A 25571-nucleotide genomic window follows, 5' to 3' on the forward strand; every position below is an offset into this window, starting at 1 on the left:
CGGCCGTCAAGCAGTGCTTCCAGGTTTTCATGGTGGTCTAGCTTCAATTGACTCATGATTTCAACTATGAAAAGATTAGATTTATTTAAAAAAAGATCCATTTGGTTGTGTAAATGTTTTCTTAAAAACTAAATGGAGACAGTTTCATTGAAATTCTATAGTGATTATTGCTCTTGATAGTTTGCATCACGGGAAGACCTTTGGTACCACTTACTGGGTATCGATCTCAGGAAATTCAAGTCAGGTGCATGATTTTTTTATATCACTGAGTCAACATCGGTTTAAGTTCCTTACTCATGAATTCATCATATCACCATGCTACCAATGGGTCCTATACTAAAATGAAATAGCTTTTGAATGTTTTCTGATTTTCAGTGTTTGTTTAACTAAGGTGTTGTTATAACGCGTGGGTGCGTGCGTGCGTGTAACGTGTCCATGAATTCCAACTGACTCTTTCTAAAACGCTGCTCTAGTCGCTGGAATAGCAACTGTAATTGATCGGAAGTTAGAGCCATTTTTTTTATCCCGTTGCCAGTTGTTATATCTAGAGCTTTGATTCTTACTATGCCGCGTACTACTAGACTACTTGAACGATCGAACCCGCAACATCGCAAAAGAGAAGACAGAAGACTAGTAAGTAGGAATTTTATTCCCCGAAACAGTGTCAAAGTACGGTACAGAAATCTCATGTATTTTTAGTTTTTGACTGAGAGTAAATCATCATTTCAGACAACCAATAGGCACATAGGGGGTCATTCGTATCCATCCAATGGGGAAGCTACACGTCGACATTCTAGAATATTCCTCTAGCAGTGATTGGATGGAATGTCTTCGGCTTTTTCTGGCCTTCTTGAGGCTTCCTAGAGTTTATCAACAAGCCATCCTTACAGGTGTCTATCCGTAATGTAAGCTATAAAATTCAATAAGTGAATAGTTTGTCTGAAACTTTTTTTTTCAGTTTAATGGATAAACGCTTTTTGGTTTAAAGCACTAGGTTACTGGATTTAAGTCTCAAGGTGAAAATACTAGGATTTGCTAATATTAATCTGTCTGATAAGTTTCAGAGATGATGAGATGCTTGTATTGAATGTTTCACTGTTAGTCACGAGCCAAATTCAATGTAACCTCCCCGAAAAATACTCAGACATTGACATTACTCACTGTTGGAAGTAGGTAATATGAATGATGTTAACAATATCACTTTTACGGTGTTCTTTTAATTAGAATAAATTTTTCTAAAGAAGAACTCATTAAGTTACTTCCTTTGTTACTTCCTTGTCTCTTACTATTTATTTGTTTTTCTTTTATGTATTCCATTTCTAGTGTTTGGTGTCAACTGATCACTCGCCTGCAACAACGTCTTTCACTTGTATTAATTCCAGTTGATAATTTCTTACCTATTCCTGATGTTGTTAATCATCCCGATCCATCATCATCGTCGTTGTCACCGGCAACATCCACATTAACAGACTTTTCGTCTTCATTCTTCACTTCGCCATGTATAGAATTAGTGACTGAAGTAGAGCAGAAATTTTGGGTTAAGGTATATAGAATTGTATTTCCGATAGAAAAAAAATTACTTAAAACAGATTTCTTACATTTTTATTTGTAACAAAATTTAGTAATCGTAAAAGAACCAGGTCTTAAATGGCTAATCAGTCCCAGTTAGTTAATTGTTTGTTTGATATATTGGAATTAAATAATCAAAGTTCGGATTTACATCATACTTGGCTTTAAACCACACTTGTTTTTTTTGTGTAATTAACATTTGGTGAAGCTTAGTTAAGGTTGTGAGTGGTGAGCTAGTACTGATCATCCGGAAACGTAGCTGCAGAGCCAAATCACCGATTACCTGTGATCAGTCTGTCACACATGATCTTTTTTGTGTTTATTTCTTGATATGCTAGCTCTGTACTGTAAAAGCCTTATTGCCAGCGGTAGAAATTGGTGAGGCTATGGGAAGGTGTGTTATGTATTAAATTAACCTTTTCCGTCCCTTCCTTTTGTTTTAAAAAGCCAGTGTCACTACAAATGCCGGTTGTCTGTGGCAAACACCTTACTGTCGTTTATAGGCCAGTTATTTCATATAGAAAATGAAAATGTTTGTATTGGTGAATTTTTGGTTAGCATGGTTAATCAGTTTTTCCTTTAAATCATCGAATCTGTGACTGATTTTGTGTGTGTTTCTAAACGTCATATTATCACAAATGTAGTAATGTATGTCATAGTTTCAATCATCTGATTCATAACTTGGTAATTACTTTCTTTTTCAAAGATAGGTGTCGATTAGTTGATGAATTATTTTTGTATAGTATATCCTGTCTTGCCCCATAGCAGTTACGTCTTCTTTCAATCCATTACTCGATAATCACATAGAGGTACTTGTACTCGACTTTAAACTACACATTATATGAGTACTAGTGTTAATAACTACCTCACTGTTAAATCCAAACTAAATGGAATGGGGTTGGAAACAGTGGTTTGATGGTTGAATGTCAAGTTCTTTAATAACCAATAAACTGTTACTCAACCTCAGTATATTTACGTTAGGTAGTTGTATGAAGTTGGTAAAGAATGCTAGACTTAAGTTTCGTGCTAATTTTCACTCGTCAGCAAGGCATTTGCTGAACCTAGCTCAAAATGCCCTGGTATGACCGAGTGGGTGGATAAAGAGTTCACTCTCCCTCCCGAAATGCTCTCATATACCTACGCCTATATGGCCGCTGTCAAAGAAGTCCCACTGCCTTCTGGAATCGGGGTGTTATTTGTGAAATTGAGAGGAGGGAAAGTGAATATCCGACACTTAATCCGGGTTGATGGGAACGGAGGATTCACCAAGGGGTGGTCGGACTTGCTCATTGTAATTACCCTATCAAACTGTTTTTGCGAAACACTTGTCCCTCTAGGTACTACCATACTTGGTAAGCTAACTGGAGGATGGAAAAACTGGGAGTAGCAAGGTTGCGCTGCCGACTCTACAGGAACGGAACAGTAGTAAGGTTGTTGCTTCAAACAGCTAACATCTGCTGCAATGCTGTCTTCTCTAAATGGAGCAAAAAGGTCATAAAAGGTCGCGTCTAAGAATAATATACCTCACTTTACTCTACAGATCTCCGGCGACAAGAATTTTTAAAAATATAAAACTAACACCCAAAACTTACTATAAAAAGGCTGTAATCGGGCTCAAGCTGTTGTTTCGTAATCTACAGTCACATTCTCAGGTCACTAATACCATCACCCATCTATTTTCCTTCCCAGTTCCTCCAAAAGGAAAAATCCTTCCACTTTGCAGACAATTAAACAGTCACAATTGCCGTTATATCTTTAACGGCACGCGTAATCACTTCATCCATAATTCATACTTGTTAATAGTAGGAACATGTTTTTTTCCTTTTAGGTCCATGATTTTTTAACTTTCCTAAAGTATCCATGGTATCCAACAAGTGAAATTAACAAATCATCAGATTATACAAATGAAAATTCTTGTACATTTATTTGGGCTTCACATAGATCTGGTTTTACACATTTATATCTTATACAATGTTCATGGCCTACAGCCAATTCGACAACTTCAATTAATAATAATAATGATAATAATGAACAAACTGCAACACTTATCCAAGCTAAACAAATCTTTATTAATCAGTTAACTGATGGTGATTGGGAGGTTACTGGAAATCAGGTATTTCTACATTTTCTATAGTGTTTTGTTAATTAATTACTTTCATTTATGAAATTTTACCTTATTTTTTATCTATTGATTTCAGATAGTTACATCTGACTGACATGTACTAAGTAACATGACGACTAAGTTAAGCCCAACTAACTGCAGTCATTTACTATTTCAACATAGTACATGTAACGTTGGATTCGTAAAGCAGACTGATTTTTTGAGGAGGGAAAGGTGCATACAGTAGGTCAGTCAAAAATTGACATGGTCGATAAGAGTAGAGGATATTCGTAGGCTACTAGTGTTCGATCATAGGTGTCTTCGAAGCATTGCTCGTATATCCTGGGACCACCGGGTAAGTAATACATTTGTTAGGAAACGGGTACTAGGTAATGATGGCAAATCGATTGATGAAGTAGTGAAACTTCATCATTTGAGATGGCTGGGACACGTGTTACGTATGTCCAACCACCGACTTCCCCAACGTGCAATGTTTTTTGGTGAAGGAGTAGGTTGGAAGAAAGCTAGTGGCGGCCAGATCAAAGCGTGGCACAAATCTTTGAAGTCACTGACAATTGAACTGAGTCATGTTGGTAGGTGTAGACTACCTGGTTGGGATGCATGAGATGATAGCAATCAATGGTTAGAGATCTTGAATGACATGGCTCAAAATCGTTTGCAATGGCGAAGTTGCATGCACTATTTGTGTTCTGCTAAATCCTAATCTGAATTCTTCATGTCCCTTTCTTTTTTCTCTTTTCAAATTTATTTCACTGTATTATACTCCTTCAATAATATCTTCAAACCCTAATCTTTTCGATTACTGCTTATACTCTTATTACTTCTACCACTATGGGATTTGAATGGAAAACTGCATCTCTGTGGTAATGTGGTATGGCAACTCGAACTGATGTACGTACGTACGAAGTTCTACGTTGTGACTGACTGACTGAGTCAGAAATTGCCAAAGGATCAGTTAGCGTCATTGACAAAGATGTAATGAGCCTTTTTTTTCCAAGGAATGAGACATAAACCAATGATAGGCTTAATTTCTTAAGATTATATATATTTATATATAGTGAGGAATTGTAAAAAGTAATTCTTTCGTCATTTCTTTATAATTGTGGATATCTATTATAGTGAAACAGTAATAATTCCAACTCTTCTTTAGTCGAGAATAATCAAGCCATGATATTTTGGCTAAACAGGTTGACATCATCATCATAGAGCTTGGAAAACATGTGGTTAGTCCAAGTTACTATACCTGGCTACCACTATGAGGTGAAAATAACAAAAGAGATCAAAATAATGTATTGGGAATGACCAGTTCTTGCAAACATAGTCTGAAAAAAGATTGGAAAAGTATGTATTGAAAAGAATACTGAAATTCAAGATCGGGGTAAAGCTAAAAAATGAATGCATAGAAAATCAAAATGGATTTTTGTGTCAGCGTTATCAATTCATGAAAGTAATAACTGTTCGAAAGATTCTATATTTTTTATATAGTTGAGATCATGAGTCAATTGAAGCTAGACCACCATGGAAAACCTGGAAGCACTGCTTGACGGCCGTTTCGTCCTATTGTGTGAGCATCCACGATCCCGCCTTCGCGAGATTCGAAATCAGGACCTATCAGTCTCGCGCCAGAGCACGTAACCGATTCTATATTGTTTTCTGATTGATTATATTATCTAAAAGCCTTGGGGTACTTCTTCATTTTTTGTCAAAAATTTTCGGTTATCTAGTAATTTGAAACATATACGATATTTGTCTCTTCATTTGTGTCCCAATTTCCCAATGTTTATCAAATTTAGGTTACAGTTCCATGATGAAATTTGATCAATCTTTTTATCATTCCTGCTAAGGGTTCGAATTATCGGGTTATTGATATGCAAGATTGAATTTTGATCAATTCTTGTGAGGAGAGATATAAATCCTGTGCGAATTGCCTCATCATGACCAGCTTTATTTTGAACACATTGGACGAAACATTTGTCCAGGATTCCACTGTAATTCACTTATTTGAAAGAGGAAGTGACAAATTAGGTGTACCGAGAGAATCCATACAGGGTCCATACATATACCAACAGGGACTGATCAAAATTCTGCCGTATTTACCAACATTGGAATAATTTCAAACTCTTACTAATAACGGTAGGTAGAGATGGATAGTGGCTAGCAGTGGAATCCAGGACGCGCATTTCGTTCTATTTGGGACTCGTCAGCTGGATGTACCTGCATCTCAGAGTCTATGTTCACTCTGGGACTCGAACCCAGTACCCTCACTTCAAATGCCATCGCGTTATCCACTCGGCCACTTGCTTGTGCGATGGGGTAAAGTTTGAATTCACTTAGTATTGTTTGTTTGAATCTTCCCATCGATGTGTTAGGACTGCAACTGGTGAATTAAGGTATATCGAGGCAATACGCACAGTATGCACGTATGCCAATTAGAGACCGACCAGTTGCAGTCCTAACACATCGATGGGAAGATTCAAACAAACAATACTAAGTGAGTTCTTACTAATAATGTTATAAATATCAGACCCGTTGAATAAGTTAGTGGCTATCTGGATTCGGTTATGTAGTAGACAATGCGTTGATGTTTGAAGTAAAAATATTGCGTTCGAGTTTCACTACAAATAACAAACTGGGATAAAGGTACATAAAAATGAAGAGCTCCAATTAGGATGATATATAAGTCCTAGATTCCAGTGCTAGCTCTAGTTCACTGTATTACACCTTCCATTTGCATTCTGGGAACAAATAAGTAATCATCAGTATGGGGATGTGAATTTTGTTGAATTCCATTGAAATCGCAAACTGATTTAATTTAAGCCATTATTGAAAATAGTGGACGCAAATTTGGTTTTATCACGGGACTTCTCAGCGGTGCTCATTCATGATTCCGCACACGGGGATCGTTCCCAGGACCTTCGGTCTCGTGCGCGAACATCTAACCTCCAGACTAGTGGGCTAACATCCGATGGTGGTAATGTTGTCTAAGTTTACTCAACCCACGATATTGCCCGACCATCTTCCACTATCTCTTGGAGTCTTAATGAGAAAAAATTGACCAATGGGGATAAACTGTTTCGGGTGTGAGGCAGTTACTCGTTGAAAGCAATGGAAGATGGTGGATTGGTTGAAGTTAGGAATCAACACCGTTGAATATTGACTCCATAATCTAGAGGTTAAGTGTTCGCTCACGAAACTGAAGGTCATGGGTTTGAGTCTTGCGTGAGGCGTGGTGGAATCGCACCGGTGAGGTCTCTCATCTTAACGAAATAAATAAATATTCATGTATATGCATGCATTATTTATGAAATTTATATTGCAAAATCTACCACTTTCTCCTCGTAGATTTGGGTAGACGAAGATAATAAACTTGTTTATTTCGAAGGATTTAAGGAGCATCCTCTTTTGAAACACATGTAAGTAAGCTTTTGTTCAATTAATCTGCTTATTAATTGTTATACTAATAATTGTCATTGTTTAATGTTGAAAAATTCAATTTTTAAATATTATTATGAATAAATGTTTGAATTATCCCATTATTTGATAATTCTGAAGCGGAAGATATTGGGTTCGAGTCCCTTTGTGAATATCAACTCTGGGATTGTAGGTTTGTCTGTGGTGTATGCTACTTATATCTATCGACATAAGTAGTATGTAACGCCAATCAGAGGTGGAAAACCTGGCAGCAGAAGACTAAGACGATCGAACTGAAGAGAATGGAAGATAAAATAAAAAGGAGTTGTGAACTGGAAGAATCATACAGAATGTGAAGGGCAAATGATGGAAATTTGCAAATGAATTATTGAATGTGTTGTTCTCATATTTTACCAAGACATTTTGTAGGTTCGTGTTCAACTACAATCGGTTGTCACCATCTATATTCTCGTTCATTACATGTCCATCTGACAAGTTCGAAATAGGGACGTAATATGGATCGCTGCTTTTACTGCTAGCCACAATCTATCCATTGTATGCATTGACGCTTAGATATTTGGTAAACATATAACAAATTTTCATATCTTTATCTTACCTTAATCCTCATTCTTATCCTCAATATATGTAGATATTCTGTAAGTTATGAAAATCGAAGTGATCAAAGTCAGTTAAATTGTTTAACATTAAATCTTTCAATCAACAACAATGATACTCATGTAATGAAATCTATTCAAAATGCACCCAATTCATCACCGTTACCAATGAATACTAATATTGAAAGTACATTGGATCCATTATTTCATGATTCATGTTTATTAATGAAACCATATCCATTATCTTATCAATTGAATACATTCAATATTCAATCTGGTATTATGATCTTAGAATCAAGTAGTTTAGATAAACTTGTTGGTATTCAAATTTGTCAAGTTATTATTGAAAATAATGAAAAGAATATAAATAATTCTAATAGTATTCATGGGAATAAACATCGTAAACCAATTCTACAACATATAGCATGGCTTCGTAAACATGGTAAGAAATTTCTGTTAATCATTCTATATGTTAACATTTTGATGGTACCAAGGATTCAAATTAGTAACAGCCCTTAATATCATTATCCTTTATGCATTTTTACGTGAAATCTGATTGTACTCACTTGGTTTTTGAATCCTTCGATTTGTAACACTATTATTGTATCGTGTAGTCTTCTGACCACTATAAGCAACTATGCAGGCATGTTCGGAATGCGATTCTCTCCCTCGAAGTGCAAAATGTTACTTCAGGACTGGGTCGCATCGACACCTGAACTAATGATAGGGAGTGAAGTAGTTGAGCGTGTAGACCACTTCACTTATCTTGTGAGTCTCATCAGCCCTTGTGGTCTGGTGTGTGACGAAATCTCAGCACGGATACAGAAGGCTCGTCTAGCTTTCGCCAACTTGGATCATTTATGGCGTAGGCGAGATATCCGTCTAGCAACCAAAGGACGTGTTTACTGTGCAGCAGTTCGTTCCGTCCTATTTTATGGCTGTGAAACATGACCAATAAGAGTAGAGGATATTCGTAGGCTGCTAGTATTCGATTATAGGTGTCGTCGAAGCATTGCTCGTATATCCTGGGACCACCGGGTAAGTAATGTAGTTGTTAGGAAACGGGTACTAAGTAAGGATGGCAAATCGATTGATGAAGTAGTGAAACTTCATCATTTGAGATGGCTGGAACACGTGTTACGTATGTCCAACCACCGACTTCCCCGACGTGCAATGCTTTATGGCGTAAAAATAGGTTGGAAGAAAGCTAGTGGCGGCCAGACCAAAACGTGTCACAAATCTTTGAAGTCACTGACAATTGGACTGAGCCATGTTGGTAGGTGTAGACTACCTGGTTGGTATTTGCGAGATGATAGCAACCGATGGATAGAGACGTTGAATGACATGGCTCAAAATCGTTTGCGATGGCGAAGGTGTATCCACTTCTTGTGTTCTACCAAATTCTAATTCTCTAAATTCCTCATGTCCGTATCCTTTTTCTCTTTTCAAATTTATTTCACTGTATTATACTCCTTCAATAATATCTTCAAACCCTAATCTTTCGGATTACTGCTTATACTTTTACTACTTCTACCACTAAGGGATTAGAATCGACAACTTCATCTCTGTGGTAATGTGGTATGGCAACTCGAACTGATGTACGTACTTACGAAGTTCTACGCTGTGACTGACTGACTGTAGTGGCGGGTTGTACAAGTTTTTAAGATTTAGGTTGTTGTTTTATCTCTTTTACAACCGAATATGTTCTTTAAAGTTGTTTGATTGTTGAATAAGTTGACCAGTATCATATTTGTGAAGTTTTTTTAATGCTGATAGAATTCTATTGATCAAGTTTTGATGGGGTCACAAGTCCAAGTAAATTGAAATTGCCTTCACTCTGTTGAGATATTAGGTTTTTAGAGATAGTCGGTAGGGAACTGCGCATTCACATAGGTTTTGTGTTATTTAGCATACATCAGCACTAAAAAGGATTTGATAAACATGACATTGGTTACTACTCAATTATTAGTCAATGGTAAGTATAACTCAGTCCTGCAGGAGGTTAGTTATGGTTCGAAGAGTGTCTTTGACTGTAAAACTGGATGACGCGAAATTGTGTTCACCAGGAAGTATCATTTCTTGTAATATTACAGGTACAACTTGCTTACAAGTGGCATCTAGAATGAAACCTGGAGCAGTCAAGGTTATTTATCGACTACCTCCAATCAACTAAAATCTCCATATATTTCACGCAATGTCTAGTCACTTAGACTAGTGGCAATGTCGTAACTTGGTCAGCATGTAAACGGACTTGCTAAAGATTACATAAGTTGCTACTCAATTATCAGTTAACTATAAATCCTTATCTTTCAACTATTTACAAATAACGAGAAATCTAGGTAGAGCAGGTCAGTCAGTCAGTCAGCTACAACGTAGGACCAGGCACATATATGCATCGGTCCAAGTTGCCATACCTCATTAGCACAATAAGATGAACACCAAATTCATAGAAGTAGTTACTTCAATGATGGTAATATAAAAGAAAGATTGCATATAGTGATATAATACAAGAAGAAAGAATTGACTCGTGGAAAGTAAGGTATAAAGTAATTTTTATCCCACAGTTTAAAGGAAGACAAAGAGTGTGTACACCTATTCCATTGTGATCGATTTTGAGCCAAGTCACTCAGAGTCTCCAACTGTTCGTTACGATAGTCGCGCGGACCCCGACCAAGTAGTCTGCATCTAACAACATGGCTCAGACTAGAAGTTAGGGATTCTAAGGACTGATACCACGTTTTGGTTTGGCCGCCCCTAACTTTCAATCGTCTTCAACACCAGTCGGCATTGTGCGTCGTAGTAATCGGTGGTTGGGCATGTGTGATACATGGCCTCCAGATCTTGGAACAATACATCTTCTTGGGGTTTCTGGAAACTGACTTAAATTAGGAATGGTTTGATTTCCTGGGAGCATGGCGGTGGAACGTAAGGGACAACTGCTTGGTTCGTTTTGAGGAGGCACCATCGCTGCGGATACCGGTTTTCTGAGACAAACACCTGACTGTTATCACACTCCTGTACAGTCGGCAGCATGACTTTACCATAGAATTTTCGTTTTTCTGCTTTCACTTTTCTCGTTGTTCAGCTAACCTACCTAGCATGATAGTACTTGAAGGAACAAGCGTTTCCGCCAAAACAGTTTGATAGAGAAATAATGATGAGCAAGCTCGATCACAACTTTTAAGTTAAGACCTGATTTTTAGGCTTAATTTTCCCTATGATGATGTAGATCACCTACTAAGTACAAATTCTTACTCAGTTTTGAGCTACACTCCGTTTGACAGGTTTTCCGATAACCCTAACCTATTAGAGTGTTATGGTATTTGAACTTGCGATCCTAGTGAATAAAAGTTAAACACCTTCACCATTATTTTTATTGATTTATTTATTTGAACACATAAATATTGGTACGAAGGCGTACCGAATACATATGCGCCACAAAAATCTCATTTGATTTGTGTGAGGGCTGTGATACTTCCCGGGTGCCCAGACTGAAGCAGGTGGTTTTCTTAGGGGGTCACACCCGGAGCCTTTGACCTAAAGATCCGATCCACAAGGGAATGGAGCATCGTAAGGAGATGCAGTCACATGGTAGCCGGTGACCGATGATTGATTCATACGCCATTTGTTCCCTCAGGATACTGGAGCCCATGTGCACCATTGGTTTGGAATGAGGGTTTTCCAACTCCCCTAGGTGGACTTTCCGTGTGCACCAACCTGCTTCGCGTGCCGGACATTCGCTTTTCATCCTCTCAATTTCGTAAACAACATCCGTGGTGCAAGAAGGCAGTGAATAGGACTTCCCTGTTAGAGGCTATATACGCGTGTCCATGTGAGAGCATTTCGAGAGGGAGAGCGGACTGTCCCCACTCTCGGCCGTACCAGGGTATTTGGGATCACCTTCACCATTAAGCCAAGCCATTTCAGTAATTTGTGTTCTTGATATCAGAAATGAAGCCATTTATATAGAAAACAAGGTGTATTTGATATATAAGTTATAATTTGTGTAGATTCACGATTTTATTTATCTAATATTTCACATATCTCGTAATGTTTATGATAGATTCACCCTAGTATTTTTTTCCTTTTTTCTATGTCAACAATAAACTAATTCAATAGTATGGCATTATAATGCGTTCAATGGATTCTATCCAACTAATCCTCCGTTAGTTCTTCGATGTGATATATTTAATAATTTAGATCGAAGACTCGAATTACAAGATTATGATGATGTTGATGAATGTATGAATGATCATATAAGTAGTAGTATTAATGTTACATACTCATCAGATCATATTGAGTTCAGCAATTCACAATCAATATTATATGGACAGTTATTTTTGCCAAATTGTAATCATAGTCGACTGTTACCTGTATCATCGGTCGATAGTGTTAGTTTTGCTGGTTATCCGACATTACATTTTGTGTATGGCGGTCCAGGTATTCAACTTGTTCGTGGCAGTTATTCAAGATCTGTGTAAGTCTTAGTTTTTAGTCGTTTGTTTAATGGTTAATTGAAAACTTCATATACATAAATTCTAGTACAACTAGTCATTAAAAGAAGTATGAACTACTCAAACGAAATGATAGTGTTGTAAAAAGATAGAGGAGTACTCATTCCATTGTTTTCGTAGGGTAACTTCTGATATAGTGAGCCAATCAGAAGTAGCTAAGTGAGACTATCGCTTGATGACAATCAGAAATAACCTGAAGGATAACTGCATATCATTTGCTAAGGAATGGATTGATTTTCTGTGGGTTAGAAATGTATGAATATATGAATCGGTATTTATGTACGTTATTCGGTAACTCAATAGACTTTCTCTTCTACTCTTGTCTTCTCTCCCAAGCAGTCATTTTGGGGGTTCGCGCGTAGCAGATTGTGTATCCGTACCAGATCTCGGACACGCTCATCATAACATCATCCTCACATCCGACACAGGTTAGCTCCACTGATCGATCCTTGATTTTGATGAAACCCGAAAATTTCCACCATCCTATACTGACAATTATCATATGCTCCTTAGTGAATAGCTTCGATAAAAAATTTCCAGAGTTCTAGTGAGAAGTTGTGATCAGTGGAATTCAACTATATCGACGGTGAAGAAGATACTCACTGAAGACAATGGAAGATGGTCGCGCAAAATCATGATCTGATTGAAGTTGGACTTGTATATCATTGGATGCTGGTTCAGTAGTTTAGACGTTAAGCACTCTGCCCCACGTTGTCCACTTAGCTACTTAGCCCTGATAGCCACTTGCTTGTGCGATGGGGTGAAGTTTAAATTCACTTGGTATTGTTTACTTGAATCTTTTCATTGATGTTTAGGACTGCGATTGATCAGTCTCTTATTGGCGTACATGCATACGGTGCGTATTGCCTCGATATCGCCTTAATTCACAAGCATTATAAGCAAAGATGGATAGTGGCTAGCAATGGAATTTAGGACATACGTCTCATCTTATTGGGAACCTATCAGCTTGATATACCCGTATCCCACAATGTTCACTTAGAGATACGAACCTAGTACCGTTCACTTCAAATCCCATTGCTTTATCCACTTAACTACTGAGTCCGTATACCCATTGGCTTGTGCGATGATGCTCTAAGTTCACCTAAACCACTGTTAATCTCAACTACTATTGCCAACCTACCCGATATCCAATATTACTACTTTTAAGTCAATCTATGTCAAGTTGAAGAGAGTACCCTTTTTACTGTGTAGCTCATATTATCGATCTTATTTATCCATTTATGTGTTGTTTTTTTTTCTGTTGAAAAGAAATATTTCATAATGATCGATAATTCGGTCATTGAAACTGATACTTATTTGCTTTCTATTCACTTAAAATAGATTTGCTCATGCTCAATTATTTTGCCATTTTGGTTATGCTGTCTTTCTGTGTGATTGTCGTGGTTCCTCTAATCGTGGTATTAATTTTGATGGTCATATTAAAAATCGATTAGTAAGTTGACAAATAATAATATATTTTATTAGTTGAATTTATGAGTCGATTTAAGCTAAACCACCATTGAAAACCCGGAAGCACAGGATCGAGGGCCCTGGGTTCGAGTCCCGTACGCGGGATCATGAACACCCACTGCTGAGGGGTTCCATACTGGGACGAAACGGCTGCCTGATGCTTCCTGGTTTTTAATGATTGTATTACATTGATTGACGCATGATCTCAATAAACTAAACTTAACTGAACATAACGAACCGCCTGTCACTTCATTTTCTTGATGATGAGTTAACAAACATTACCTTAATAGTAATGTTAATACTTTCACATCATGGAGTTATTCTAGTTAAATAGCTATTGAAAACCAGGAAGTATTAGTTGGCTTCTTTCGTTGTAGTATGGAACTCTTCAATAACGTGTATCCACAACTTGGGACCTTTAAACCTCACAACAAGCGCCTAACCTTTAGGAGACTGAATTGATTTTACAATGGTTTACATCCTTATTTTCAGTTAAGTCATTTTGTGAACGTGATATAAAGTTCTAAAATGAACAACCTACACAGTACAGAAAATACAAAATAGGAAATAATCAACTGTTTAAATATAATTTGTTCCATTGAAACGTTGATTTCAGTTATCTAATGTGTGTTCTTGAACTTCTACATGATCCAAATGGTAAATCAAGTTTATATGTATTCTTTTCAGTTGTTGCTTTTTGCGTTTACTGCACATTGATGTTGTGTATTGCAACGCATAATTTAGCCTCAGTTATTACATCATCTGATTTACTCTCTTCACGTAGACTTGGAGAATAGTAACCTCACTTAATGACTATACATTTATTAAATTGATCCAATATTTTCATAGTTGAAAGCGTGAGTCAATTGAAACTAGACCACCACGGAAAACCTGGAAGCACTGGACGGCCGTTTCGTCCTATTATGGGACTCCTCAGCAGTGCGCTCGTGAGATTCGAACCTAGGACCTACCAGTCTCGCTGCAGAGCCCTTAACCGATAGACCATTGAGCCGGCATCCAACGGTGTTAATGTCTAACTCCAACTGATCCACGAAGTTGAGCAGCCGTTCACCAATCGTGGATGCACACTGCTGAGGAGTCCCATAATAGTACGAAACGGCCGCCCAGTGCTTCCAGGTTTTCCATGGTGGTCCAGCTTCAATTGACTCACGCTTTCAACTATGATCCGATATTATTGGATTTTAGTGTAATTACAATCATATTGATCTGACGATAGCTGTCACCTTGATATGTTAGTCCAACTTGTGCATTGTGATGATCCAGTGGAGCTATATTGTTTGAAATACTTATTCCTTTAAGTCCCACCATGAAAAGCTGGTTGGCTCTACGAATAAAAGCCTCAAATTTAAGATGTAAGATTCAAATCGTATTGCTGACTGTAAAAGATTGTGACTATAGTAAGGTTTTTGTTTTCAGACAATCATCATCTCAATACTTACAGAGGAAGGAAGGTGTTACAAGTGATTATTCCTAAAAATATTTCACCTCATCATACCCTGCGGTTTCGCATCATCAGTCGTGAAGTTTTTAAAGTAAGGAGCTAACATATCAAAAGGTGTTCACAAAAACATGTGTATGTATAACTAACCTCAACTTGTCGTCTCTTGTAATTTGTAGTCATGCTCTCAGGTCACCAAACCTATTGCTAGTCTAGTTTCTTTTTCAGGTACATCCAAACTGAAAGTTATTTTGATTAATTACAAATGTTTACAATAACTGGTCGTTGAATAGTAGTGACCAATGTTACGTTTATCTAGATCCCCGGTTCTGTCACTCAAGTCACATGTGCTTATTAGTCTAAGTGTGTTGACATCAACCAGGAAACGCTGTTTATGATACGTTCGAATAAAATGTGGACTCTTCGAATTGTTTTCTTTTCGAAATATAATTTTACACAACGGCGAAAATAAAGGTTGATCTTCTGATACAACCTTCGTTCTATCAGTCAGTCATAAAATGACACAGAGACTGGCATAACTATACGTTACTTCAAGTTATCATACCACATTAGTAAAACATGATGAAATTAACAAGGTGATTAGTAAAGGGTTTGAAATATTAACAATAATAATAATAATAATAATGAAAAAGACGAAACGTTGAGGGTATAGTTCAAGAAGACGAATTCAAAAGATACATATGAAGGGGACTGGAGATCTTGAGTGAAATAAATTGCTAATGTGTCTGCACCATCTTGATCAATTCACAGCTTTATCACCGAGCGTCTAAAACCATTGACTAGAGTTATTGCATGCACCTCAGCCAACTAGTTTAGATTCTTACCAAAATAGCTCAGACTAACAGTCAATAACGTCATTTATTGATATCCCACTTTGATAATGTCTACCCCTGGCTTTCTCAAATTGCTCTTGAACCGGCTAACATCACTCATCAAGGTAAGTGGTAGTTATAAATCCCTTCAATATGCGAAGGCTAACATCTTTTCTGTTCTCTCCTCTCATCATTGAAATATCATATTCTATTTTTTTTAAAAATAAATTTAGGGTCAGGTAGAACTTTCTGATCATGTGGCTTTTTTAAGGTATGCTGCGAAAGCCACTGGACTTATTGATCTTTCACGTGTTGCTATCATGGGCTATTCCTTTGGTAAGCAGGCTATATATATATATATATATATAACTTTGCTATTTGACCGTATGTTAATATGTGAGCGTTTTATTGTTAGTAATTGCTTACAATTTCCCGTTGTTTGGTATTCGGAGCCCCTGAATGCCCTGGTATGACCGAGAGTGGGGAGCGTTCGCTCTCTCTATTGAAACGCCATATGTATGCAGCAACCCTCATGGAAGTCCTATTGCCTTCTCGAATCGGGGTGTTGTTTACGAAATTGAGAGGAGGAAAATTGAATGTCCGGCACTTTAGCTGGGTTGGTGGTTACGAAGGATCCACCAAGGGGAGTTGACAAACCTTAACTCCAGACCAATTGTGCTCATTAGCTCTATGATCTTGCGGGACTAAGTGGCGTAAGAACCAGCTACGATGGTACCTAATCCTCTGCTCTGTGGATTAGACCTCTGGCTCAGAGGTTCAAGGGATGTCCCCTTGAGAAAACCACCTACTTTGGTCCGGGCACTCGTACAGTATCTTATCACCCACACAGATTGAATGATGAAGTGTGGCGCACATATATTGCGCAATCTTTACGCTTTTAAATAAATAATAAATCATTTTAGAGTGCTATTTGTTTTGTCCCTACTGCCCGTATTTACATATTCAGTGGATTGTTTCTATATAGTGTTGTATCGCAAGTCTTATTAAATTTATAAACCCAATAGTGGCTCAGTTGATAATACGTTGATTGTTCGAGCCGAAAACGATTGGGTTCGAATCTCATCATCAGCAATGATGTAGGTGCTGCGGTCTTGATTGAATACTCGCCATTGTTATTAGTATATCTAGTGTTGTTCCAGAAATTTCTAGAACTCAATGTCGTTTATAACTCTATAGATATTGTTATAACTTGTGGCCGAGTGGATGCCCTGTTAATGTATAACCACCAACTAGAGAGCAGTGATTTATCGGTCGGACCAATGACACACGAAACCCGTACGAGCAGTCTAGAGTCCTTATCGATCCTTGCTTCCCGCCTAGCCCTGTCTATTAAGTCCAGGGCACCAATAACAGCCTCTCCGATATGAATCATTATATTTCAAACATACTGAGTTTATATGCCAATCGACAGTAATTAATAGATTGGGGATAACACAAGAAAGATATATCGTATATTAATAGTTCATAGGTCAAAACAAAGCTTATAATAACAGGGACATGAATATGAATAGTTTAGTTACTTAACAATTATACAATAGGAAATATGCATATCATATTGGTCCATAAGTAATCCTCAAAGTTACCATTCATAATTCTCTTCGGGATATAACACCTCCCCTTTTTTAAAGATCCGGATTTTAAATTTTCCGAGCTTATCTCCACCCCCCACGAAATAGTTTTGGATCCTCATATACCCGTTATCATTAATGTGACATTATTCAAAACATATTTATCGTATTTAACAGAGAATCCACTGGAACTGACTAGACGACATTTGACTTGAGGTCACCAGTGTCTAATTGTTCTGGAGCAGTTTCCTTGAGTTTATTGGGAACCTCATTAGTAGTTAGTGAATCACTGGGATAACCAGTGTCTATGAAAACTGCATTGGATTCTTGATCATTATTTGATGAATCTGACCTTTTTCTCTCACTGTTATAAGAAATTTCACCAGGAACATGTGAATCATCAAAATAGTCGTTATCTGTCAAAACAATTGGGAAACCCAATACTTTTGTCGCAGAATTACGAGCTCCGTTTGGTGCAACTATATTCGTTGTACTGCTCGATTTGTTTTCTGTTTTTACGTGGTAGGTGCTGCAGCAATTTCATGAGCATTTAGCAAGACATCGTCATTATGTCAACTGGACAATTCACTGTTTGCACATTCTGTTTCGGGGATAATAGGTTTGGACCAACTATAGGGCATGTCTCTGAAATGGACAGCACTGGGCTACTGGCTTGATCATGTATCATCTCTTCGGGATATAACAGAGACCTTTTGTTTTTCTGTACTTAAACTAACCTTGTTACCAAGCGGTCTGTTCACATTTTTCTCTTTTTCTCCTGTGTTCAAGTTACCGTGTAGATTTAGCCTGAGTTTATTAGCAAGCGGATAAGAAATCAGATCGAGCGTTTATTTATCAGATTTATCATTTGCACAACGCGTTTATCATCGACAATGTAAAACTCACAGTTCCGTAATTATTGAATAAATTGTTAATGCGAAAAATGATTTGGATGACCTCGTTTTTTGCTAATTTCTATTGAAATTTAATCAGTCCTCGTTGGTATATTTGGTGATCCTGTGCGGATTGCCTCGATATGACCTTTTATGACACAAGTTATTATAGGAGTACATAAAATGTGGCTAGCAGTCAAATTCATGAAACGCGTTTCAGCAGGTATATCCATCTGACGACTCCTAAGTTGGATGAAACGCTCTCATTGGATCCCACTGCTAGTCACATTCTATCCATTCTACACCAACTATTCAATTAAATTTGTTTCTTGTCTTTAGGTGGTTATCTGTCATTGATGGCTGCAATGCTATATCAAGATGTGTATAAAGTTGCAATAGCTATTTCTCCGGTGGTTGATTGGAGGTTATATGATACCGCGTACACTGAACGTTATATTGGTCTACCTAAAGATAATCCAGATGCTTATCGGTAGGTTTACTTTTATAACAATTAATAAAATCTTGTATTTAGTTTAAAGGGTTCTATGGAGATTAGCTTGATGTATAGATTGGTATCTGTCTTGGATTGGATTTCATTTAGGAGTACCGTAGAAAACCATTCAGCACGAGATGGCAAAATGTGAAGAAATATAATCTGTAAACTGTAATTCTCTAACACTGTTAATATAACGTTGCTTGCTGATGAGCATTCTATCCAGTTCGTTTTAGTGTTGTTGGATATATGCATTTTAGTTCAAGTCATACGTTTTCTCGCTTGTGAATTAATTACGTTAGGATTAGACTTATTCTTGTGTGACAATCATCGTTTGTTCTTCTCTTGTTCTTTTATTCTTAATAGTAAAGGTAATATAATGGAGTATGTTTCAGATATGCTATCAGATAAATATCATCTATTTATATTCCATGGTGGTCAAGATGAAAATGTACATTTTTTGCATACATCATCATTAATTGAAAGATTAATTACATGTGGTAAACCACATCATTTTCAGGTAAATTCAAATATTAAAATTATTAAGTAATTCAATTGATGTTGTTCTCATCTTAGATGATTTATCAATTTGTCTGTATATTGCTTTATCCTGTTGATCAAATTGTAGGTGTTTGTACGGTTCACATGAATCTCATATAAAGATGAAGTGTCTGTCCATTAACTATTGAATAATGTTATTGGTTTCCGTAATCAAATGTTTATTTCCTGATTTGTCAACATTTCTTCAGTCAGCGACGTTAACTTGTGACCGATCATATTAAAATTTCTTACACCAAGTGTTTATGGAAATTATGGATCCTCGCAGGTATTGTTTGACGAAATCCCGTCTTGGAAAGAGCGCTTTTCTTCCAAATGCCTTGATACTGCCGAGGGTGTGGAGAGTCAGCCTCCTCTCTCGAAATTCTCTCACATGATCACACGTATACAGCCACTGTCAGGGAGGTCCTGCTCACCCTGTTTCTAAACCAATGGTGCACATGGGCTCCAGGATCCTGAGAGAACAAATGGTGTATGAACCAATTGTTGGTCACCGGTTACCATAGGACTACATCTTCTAACATTGTTCCACTGCCTTGTGGATTAGACCTCTAGGTCAAAGGCTCGTGGAGTGGCCCCCCAATAAAACCACCTGTTCCAGTTTCAGTACGCGGGAGGTATCCTGGGCTTCACACAAATCGAATGATATATATATATATATGGTGCCTCCTTGTACCAATTTTCATGTGTTTAAACAAATAAATAAGTGTACTTTAATTCGATCACTTTTTATTAGGTTGTGTATCAAAGTTGAAGGGAATGGTATTGATTTATATTTTTTTATGTATAACAATGTTGATTAAAAGTAGTAGTAACATTGGACGATGCAAAATAGGCCACATTTAAACGATACGGTAACCAAGATCGTACTGAAATCTTAAATGTTTGTCAAAGTCTGTCAACCGAATAATACAACATGGTACGGTGAACCATGCCCTAAATGACATTGTTATAAGTATTGATTTTTAAATTGATACTATGAACTGATTTAAGGTAAACCAGCATTGAAAACCTGGAGGCACTGAACGTCCGTTTCCTTTTAGTGTGGGACTCCTCAACAACACACATTCGCGACCCTGCAACTGGAAATGAAACCCAGGGCCTTCGCTCTCACATACGAACGCTTGACCTCTAAACCACTGAACCGGCATCTGACGGTGTTATTGTTTTTGCCCAACCTGGATAGTACTATATAATGTAAACGAAGGGAAATGAAACTGACAACCGATTCGATAATTAGTTTTAAGACCAACTATAGAAGAAATCTTCGAAAAGTACCATCCCTATTCTTCAGCTTTTTAATAACTTAGAAAAATTATTTTGATTGTATATAGACGATTGTAGAACATAATTTGAATTGTAAATAGAAGTCATGTAATTTTTTCCTGCTTGTTCAGTTTACTATAGCAAGTATAGTTGATATTAGTAGGCTGCAATATTCCTGAGACTACCGCGTTAAGTATTATTACAACAACAATGTTGTGTTATTATTACATAGATAACTTATTGTTTAGAATTGATCGATCCCTGAATAGTGTTAAATCTTTCTCAGTGCTGATCGAATTCTATTGATCGAGTTTCACTGTGACTACTAGTCTGTGACTTGACATAGTGTGCACTATGTTAATGTGTAACGTGGCAGTTAAACTACAAATCGGTCAATAGAATACGATCAGAACTTAGAAGGACGTTACATACTTGGTATTGGTCACTGGCTCAGTGATCAGTCAGTTGTAAATGCATCTCAGTCCTACAGAAGAGGCTCGAATAGTTTGTTGGTAGCATCTCTTATTGTGAAACTTGGTGACACGGTGTCGAATCTGCAGATGAACATCAGTTCCCTCAAGACTATCGGTACACCTTATTTGATGAGTGCGAGATAGCACAAAACTTAGGTCGGGTAGGGTTTCTTGTCGATTACCTCCAACCACCAACTGTATAATTAACTCTCTAAGTTTAGTCAATCTCTTGAACTATATTTTTGAAAATTTCTACATTATATGTATCCTAGTTGAAGAACTAGATTTTAGTTTAAACAGCTGTTCATAATGTTACTGAATATTCTGTTAGATATACTGTGAGAACTGCTATGTCTTGATCAGGGTCGTCGCTAATTTGTTATGACCTTACAAATTAAACAAGGGCATAACTCGCGTGAATTATCCACTAATAGAAATGCGACTTCTCCGACCTTAACACGGTGACAGTCAAGGACGTCCAATCAGTATGAGCAATCTCGCGTCCTTGTTGGTATTTAATCCGCCTAGCCCGTCCACTTGAGTCCAGAACACGAATAGCAGCTTCTGTTATGCGAATCGTTTATTTCAAGCATACTTTGTTTATATACCAGACAGACAGACCACATCAAGCCAAATGTGGCTGTGGGAGACAATAATCAATAAACTGAGTATAACTTAGGAACAGTAAATCATATAATAATAATCAATAGGTCAAAATGAAGCTTGTAATAAGATGAATATAGATATATATGATCTAATTACTGAACAGATATACAATAAGAGTATATATAGAATAATAGTCCAAATAATAGGTCTCGTAAGTTATCCGTACTTACTTCTTCCCTAGTATATAACAAGAACATCATCGGTCTACTTTCATGTGTGTCATAAGCATGAGTATGTTGGGTGATCTTTAGTGCTGTTGAGATTTATTCTGGTGTATACCTTTTTTTTCTTCTTATAAATGTCAACTTAAATATTGTTTCATCTGATGCTATTTTTATTTCCCTCCCCCTTCACTTTTACAGTTATATCCAAATTCTCGACATCGTTTAAAACAACAATCTCATGTTGAAGCGACAGTTTTAAATTTTCTTGAAGAAACCCTTTGTAAATCAAGTTAATTGACCTATATCTATCAATTAAGCAAATAATATAAGACGATTCATTCTGCATCTTCTTTGTATAATTTACTATCATGACCATTAGTTCTTGCTATATGGATAGGTTTTATTCATGTATGTATATTTCCAGCCCAGCCCAGCTTCCCCCCTCCACATATACGCACCTCACTCCGTCCTTACCGTAGTCATTCATGGAAGGATTTAATTTGTTTGTTTTTTTAATTTCCATTTATATACTTCACTTTCTTTTTCTTCAAAGACAATATATATATATACTACTTATTATGAAACTATATGTTCAATGATTTACCTTTGTATTCAGTAGTATTTTAGCTTTTTTTTTAATAGTCAATGATTAATTTGTCTTTATAATTTGGTTATAACTTTATTTATTCTCTCGAATTGTGTATATAAATGGTAAGTACCATTTGTCTTTGAGGATTTGTGTTTAACGATACATGAATTTATGATTCTCAGTTTGGTTTTAAGTCAACTTGGATCAGTTGTAGTGTTGATATCTGCTTGCTTATAAATTAAAAGATAAGTGTGCTACTCAGTTGTTCTGTTTTTGGTTTATTTTATGTTTTGTGAAATGTGAACATTTGAATGATTATTCTGAAGTCACTAACGAGTATTTGACGAGAAACATCTTCGAAGCGATCTCTCTCGTATATTGATATCATTAAGAGAGTAATGTTGAGGTTAGAGTTAAGGTATTAGGCGACTGATGATTACTCAGTTGATGAGATTGTGAAACTTCATCGAGTGAATTGGTTAGGACGTGTGTTACGTATGGTCAGTCATCGGTCATATCGACATACAATTCTTATTGATATGGAGGTATGTCAAAATTTTTAGTAGGGTAAAGTTAACATTTTGGATTATTCGTTTTAACGTTGTTAAATAATGACTGTCGTTCAAGTGAGTTCGTAACAACGTGGTAAATAATAAAAAACTATACTTATCTGGTGCTTCTGTGGTGTGGTCTACTTATATCCTCATAAGTAGTATATTGTGATTGTCAGACATAGAATGTATTTTGGCAGAAGACCGATAAGGAAAGAACTGAAATGAAGCGCAGTTGGTAGGGAAATGCATAAGCAATTAAGGTAGAGAAGATGAACTGATATTTACAGAAGGGACAGTGAGCATTGAGACATGTAGTTGTTAATTTGCAAATTAACTCTTTGCTGTATGGTTAACAGAATTTAGTGAGATAGTTTTTAATCTGTGCTTTAATACACTCCATTTTCCCCAGTCGTTTTCTGTTCACTGCTTCAATTGACCTGTCGTTTACACGTTAGTACAACTACATGAATTCTTTGGTAATAATAGGCTAACGAATTTGCAGTCGTATGAGATTATTATGAGGGAATGAATAAAAGATGCCTACCATATTATACATACTGAAAGACTTGTTATGAGGACGGTTGGAACTATTGGAATGATCATAGACAGTATCCAGCATCCAGATGTATTGTAATATTTATCGTCCGTTGTGTTTTATAAAATACAACCGTTAATTTCAAATTATTATTCTCAAGAACTAGAATCGCTAACATTCAACAATTTTTAAATGGACTCTTTTAATATACAGAATGATAGTTAACAATTAAATGAAGTGAACTTAAGGACTTTCTTGTTGATCAGTAATAATCATCAAATGGTCTGACATATATTTGCGTTTATTTAAGTTGTCCAACTAACATTGTCCACACTTGTCCACTGTGTCGGTGTAGAATTAGGGCGTGTGCGGTGCATAACACCTGTATAGCTCCTCAATGCCCTGGTACGTTCGAGAGTGGGGAGAGCCCGCTCTCTCTCTAGGGATGCTCTCATATAGCCATACGTATATAACCTCTGCTAGGGAAGTCTTACTCACTGCCTTCTCACAGTGGCGGGGGTGTTGTTTACGAAGTTGAGAGGATGAAAAGCGAATGTCCAGCGCTTTAATCGGGTTGGTGGACACGAGACGTTCACCTAGGGGAGTTGGAAAACCCTCATTCCAAACCAATAGTGCACATGAGCTCCAGTATCTTGAGGGAACAAATGGCGTATGAATCAATTGTTGGTCACCGGCCACCATAGGACTGCATCTCCTCACGATGCTCCACTGCCTTGTGAATTAGACCTTTAGGTCAAAGACTCCGGGTGTGGCTCCCTATGTAAACCACCTGCTTCGGTTTGGGCACCTGGACAGTATCACAGCCCTCACACAAATCAAATGAGATTTGTGTGGCGCATATATATCTGATGCCCTCTTTTACCAATATTCATGTGTTTAAATAAACAAATAATAACCAACATTAACACGACGAGATAACCGTGAAAAAAAATGAATGTCAAGCGAAGGGAAATAATATAAACTCTAGACAATTTTTGAAGTGGTATATGTGCATAAGTACGAGGTTTATTCAATTTATTCAGAGTTAACTGATTCCAACTGAAGAATACTTATTTCAAAGTAATATTTATTGAGTAATTCATTTGAACGAATGCAGATTTTTAATATGATCAATGAATTTGAAAACGTTAGTTTGGTTACTATCCTATTTAGAAGATTGACGGATATTCCTTAGAGTCGAGTGTTTCAATTGTTTTGGCGTCGATCACATAAGCGGGAAACTATCATTCTTGAAAGTGTCGTTGTTTTCATTCATTTTGCCAACTGATTAATAGTCTGTCTTTGTAATAATGTTATATATACAGCTTTGTTCTCGTTATGCTGCGTACAACTAGACTTCTTGAACAATAAAACCCGCAAGGGAGAAGACTAGTAAGTAGGAAAGTATTTCCCAACACAGTGTCAAATATTGTACAAAAATCTCATGTATTTATAGTTTTTTGGCTGAATGTAAAACCACCATTCCGGACAGCCAATAGGCACATTGGGGGTCCTTCTTATTCATCCAATAGGGAAGCTACGCGTCGACATTCCAGAATGTTCCTCTAGCGGTGATTGGATGGAATGTCTTCGGCCTTTTCTGGGCTTCCTGAGTTCGCCAACGAGCCATCCTTACAGTTAACATTATTATTATTATTTAAAAAACAGGGGTTCATACTGATGGGTTTTATGCAGTGTATCTATGATGATCAGAAGTATTTGAATTGTAGTATAAACTAGTAATCCCAGTAATAACGCAATTTAATCAAGAAGTATTAGATGTGCCCGAACGAATGTAT

General features: G+C 36.9%; 1 protein-coding gene across 1 annotated transcript in view; it reads left to right on the top strand.

Annotated features, from left to right (window-relative positions):
• Smp_127840 (dipeptidyl-peptidase 9 (S09 family)) overlaps positions 1-23409 on the top strand; it is a 37920-nt gene extending 14511 nt beyond the window's left edge. Inside the window, exons 10-19 of the mRNA XM_018798606.1 lie at positions 1324-1543; positions 3398-3682; positions 7034-7104; positions 7752-8158; positions 11836-12193; positions 13572-13683; positions 16226-16328; positions 18814-18964; positions 19334-19487; positions 22293-23409. Coding sequence (XP_018653531.1) covers positions 1324-1543; positions 3398-3682; positions 7034-7104; positions 7752-8158; positions 11836-12193; positions 13572-13683; positions 16226-16328; positions 18814-18964; positions 19334-19487; positions 22293-22388 — 1957 coding nt within the window. The 3' untranslated portion in view covers positions 22389-23409. The remainder of the gene's footprint in view (positions 1-1323; positions 1544-3397; positions 3683-7033; positions 7105-7751; positions 8159-11835; positions 12194-13571; positions 13684-16225; positions 16329-18813; positions 18965-19333; positions 19488-22292) is intronic.
• The last annotated feature ends 2162 nt before the right edge of the window (positions 23410-25571 follow it).

This window comes from Schistosoma mansoni, chromosome 7 (assembly GCF_000237925.1).
Source record: "Schistosoma mansoni strain Puerto Rico chromosome 7, complete genome".
NCBI classification, from domain to species: domain Eukaryota; kingdom Metazoa; phylum Platyhelminthes; class Trematoda; order Strigeidida; family Schistosomatidae; genus Schistosoma; species Schistosoma mansoni.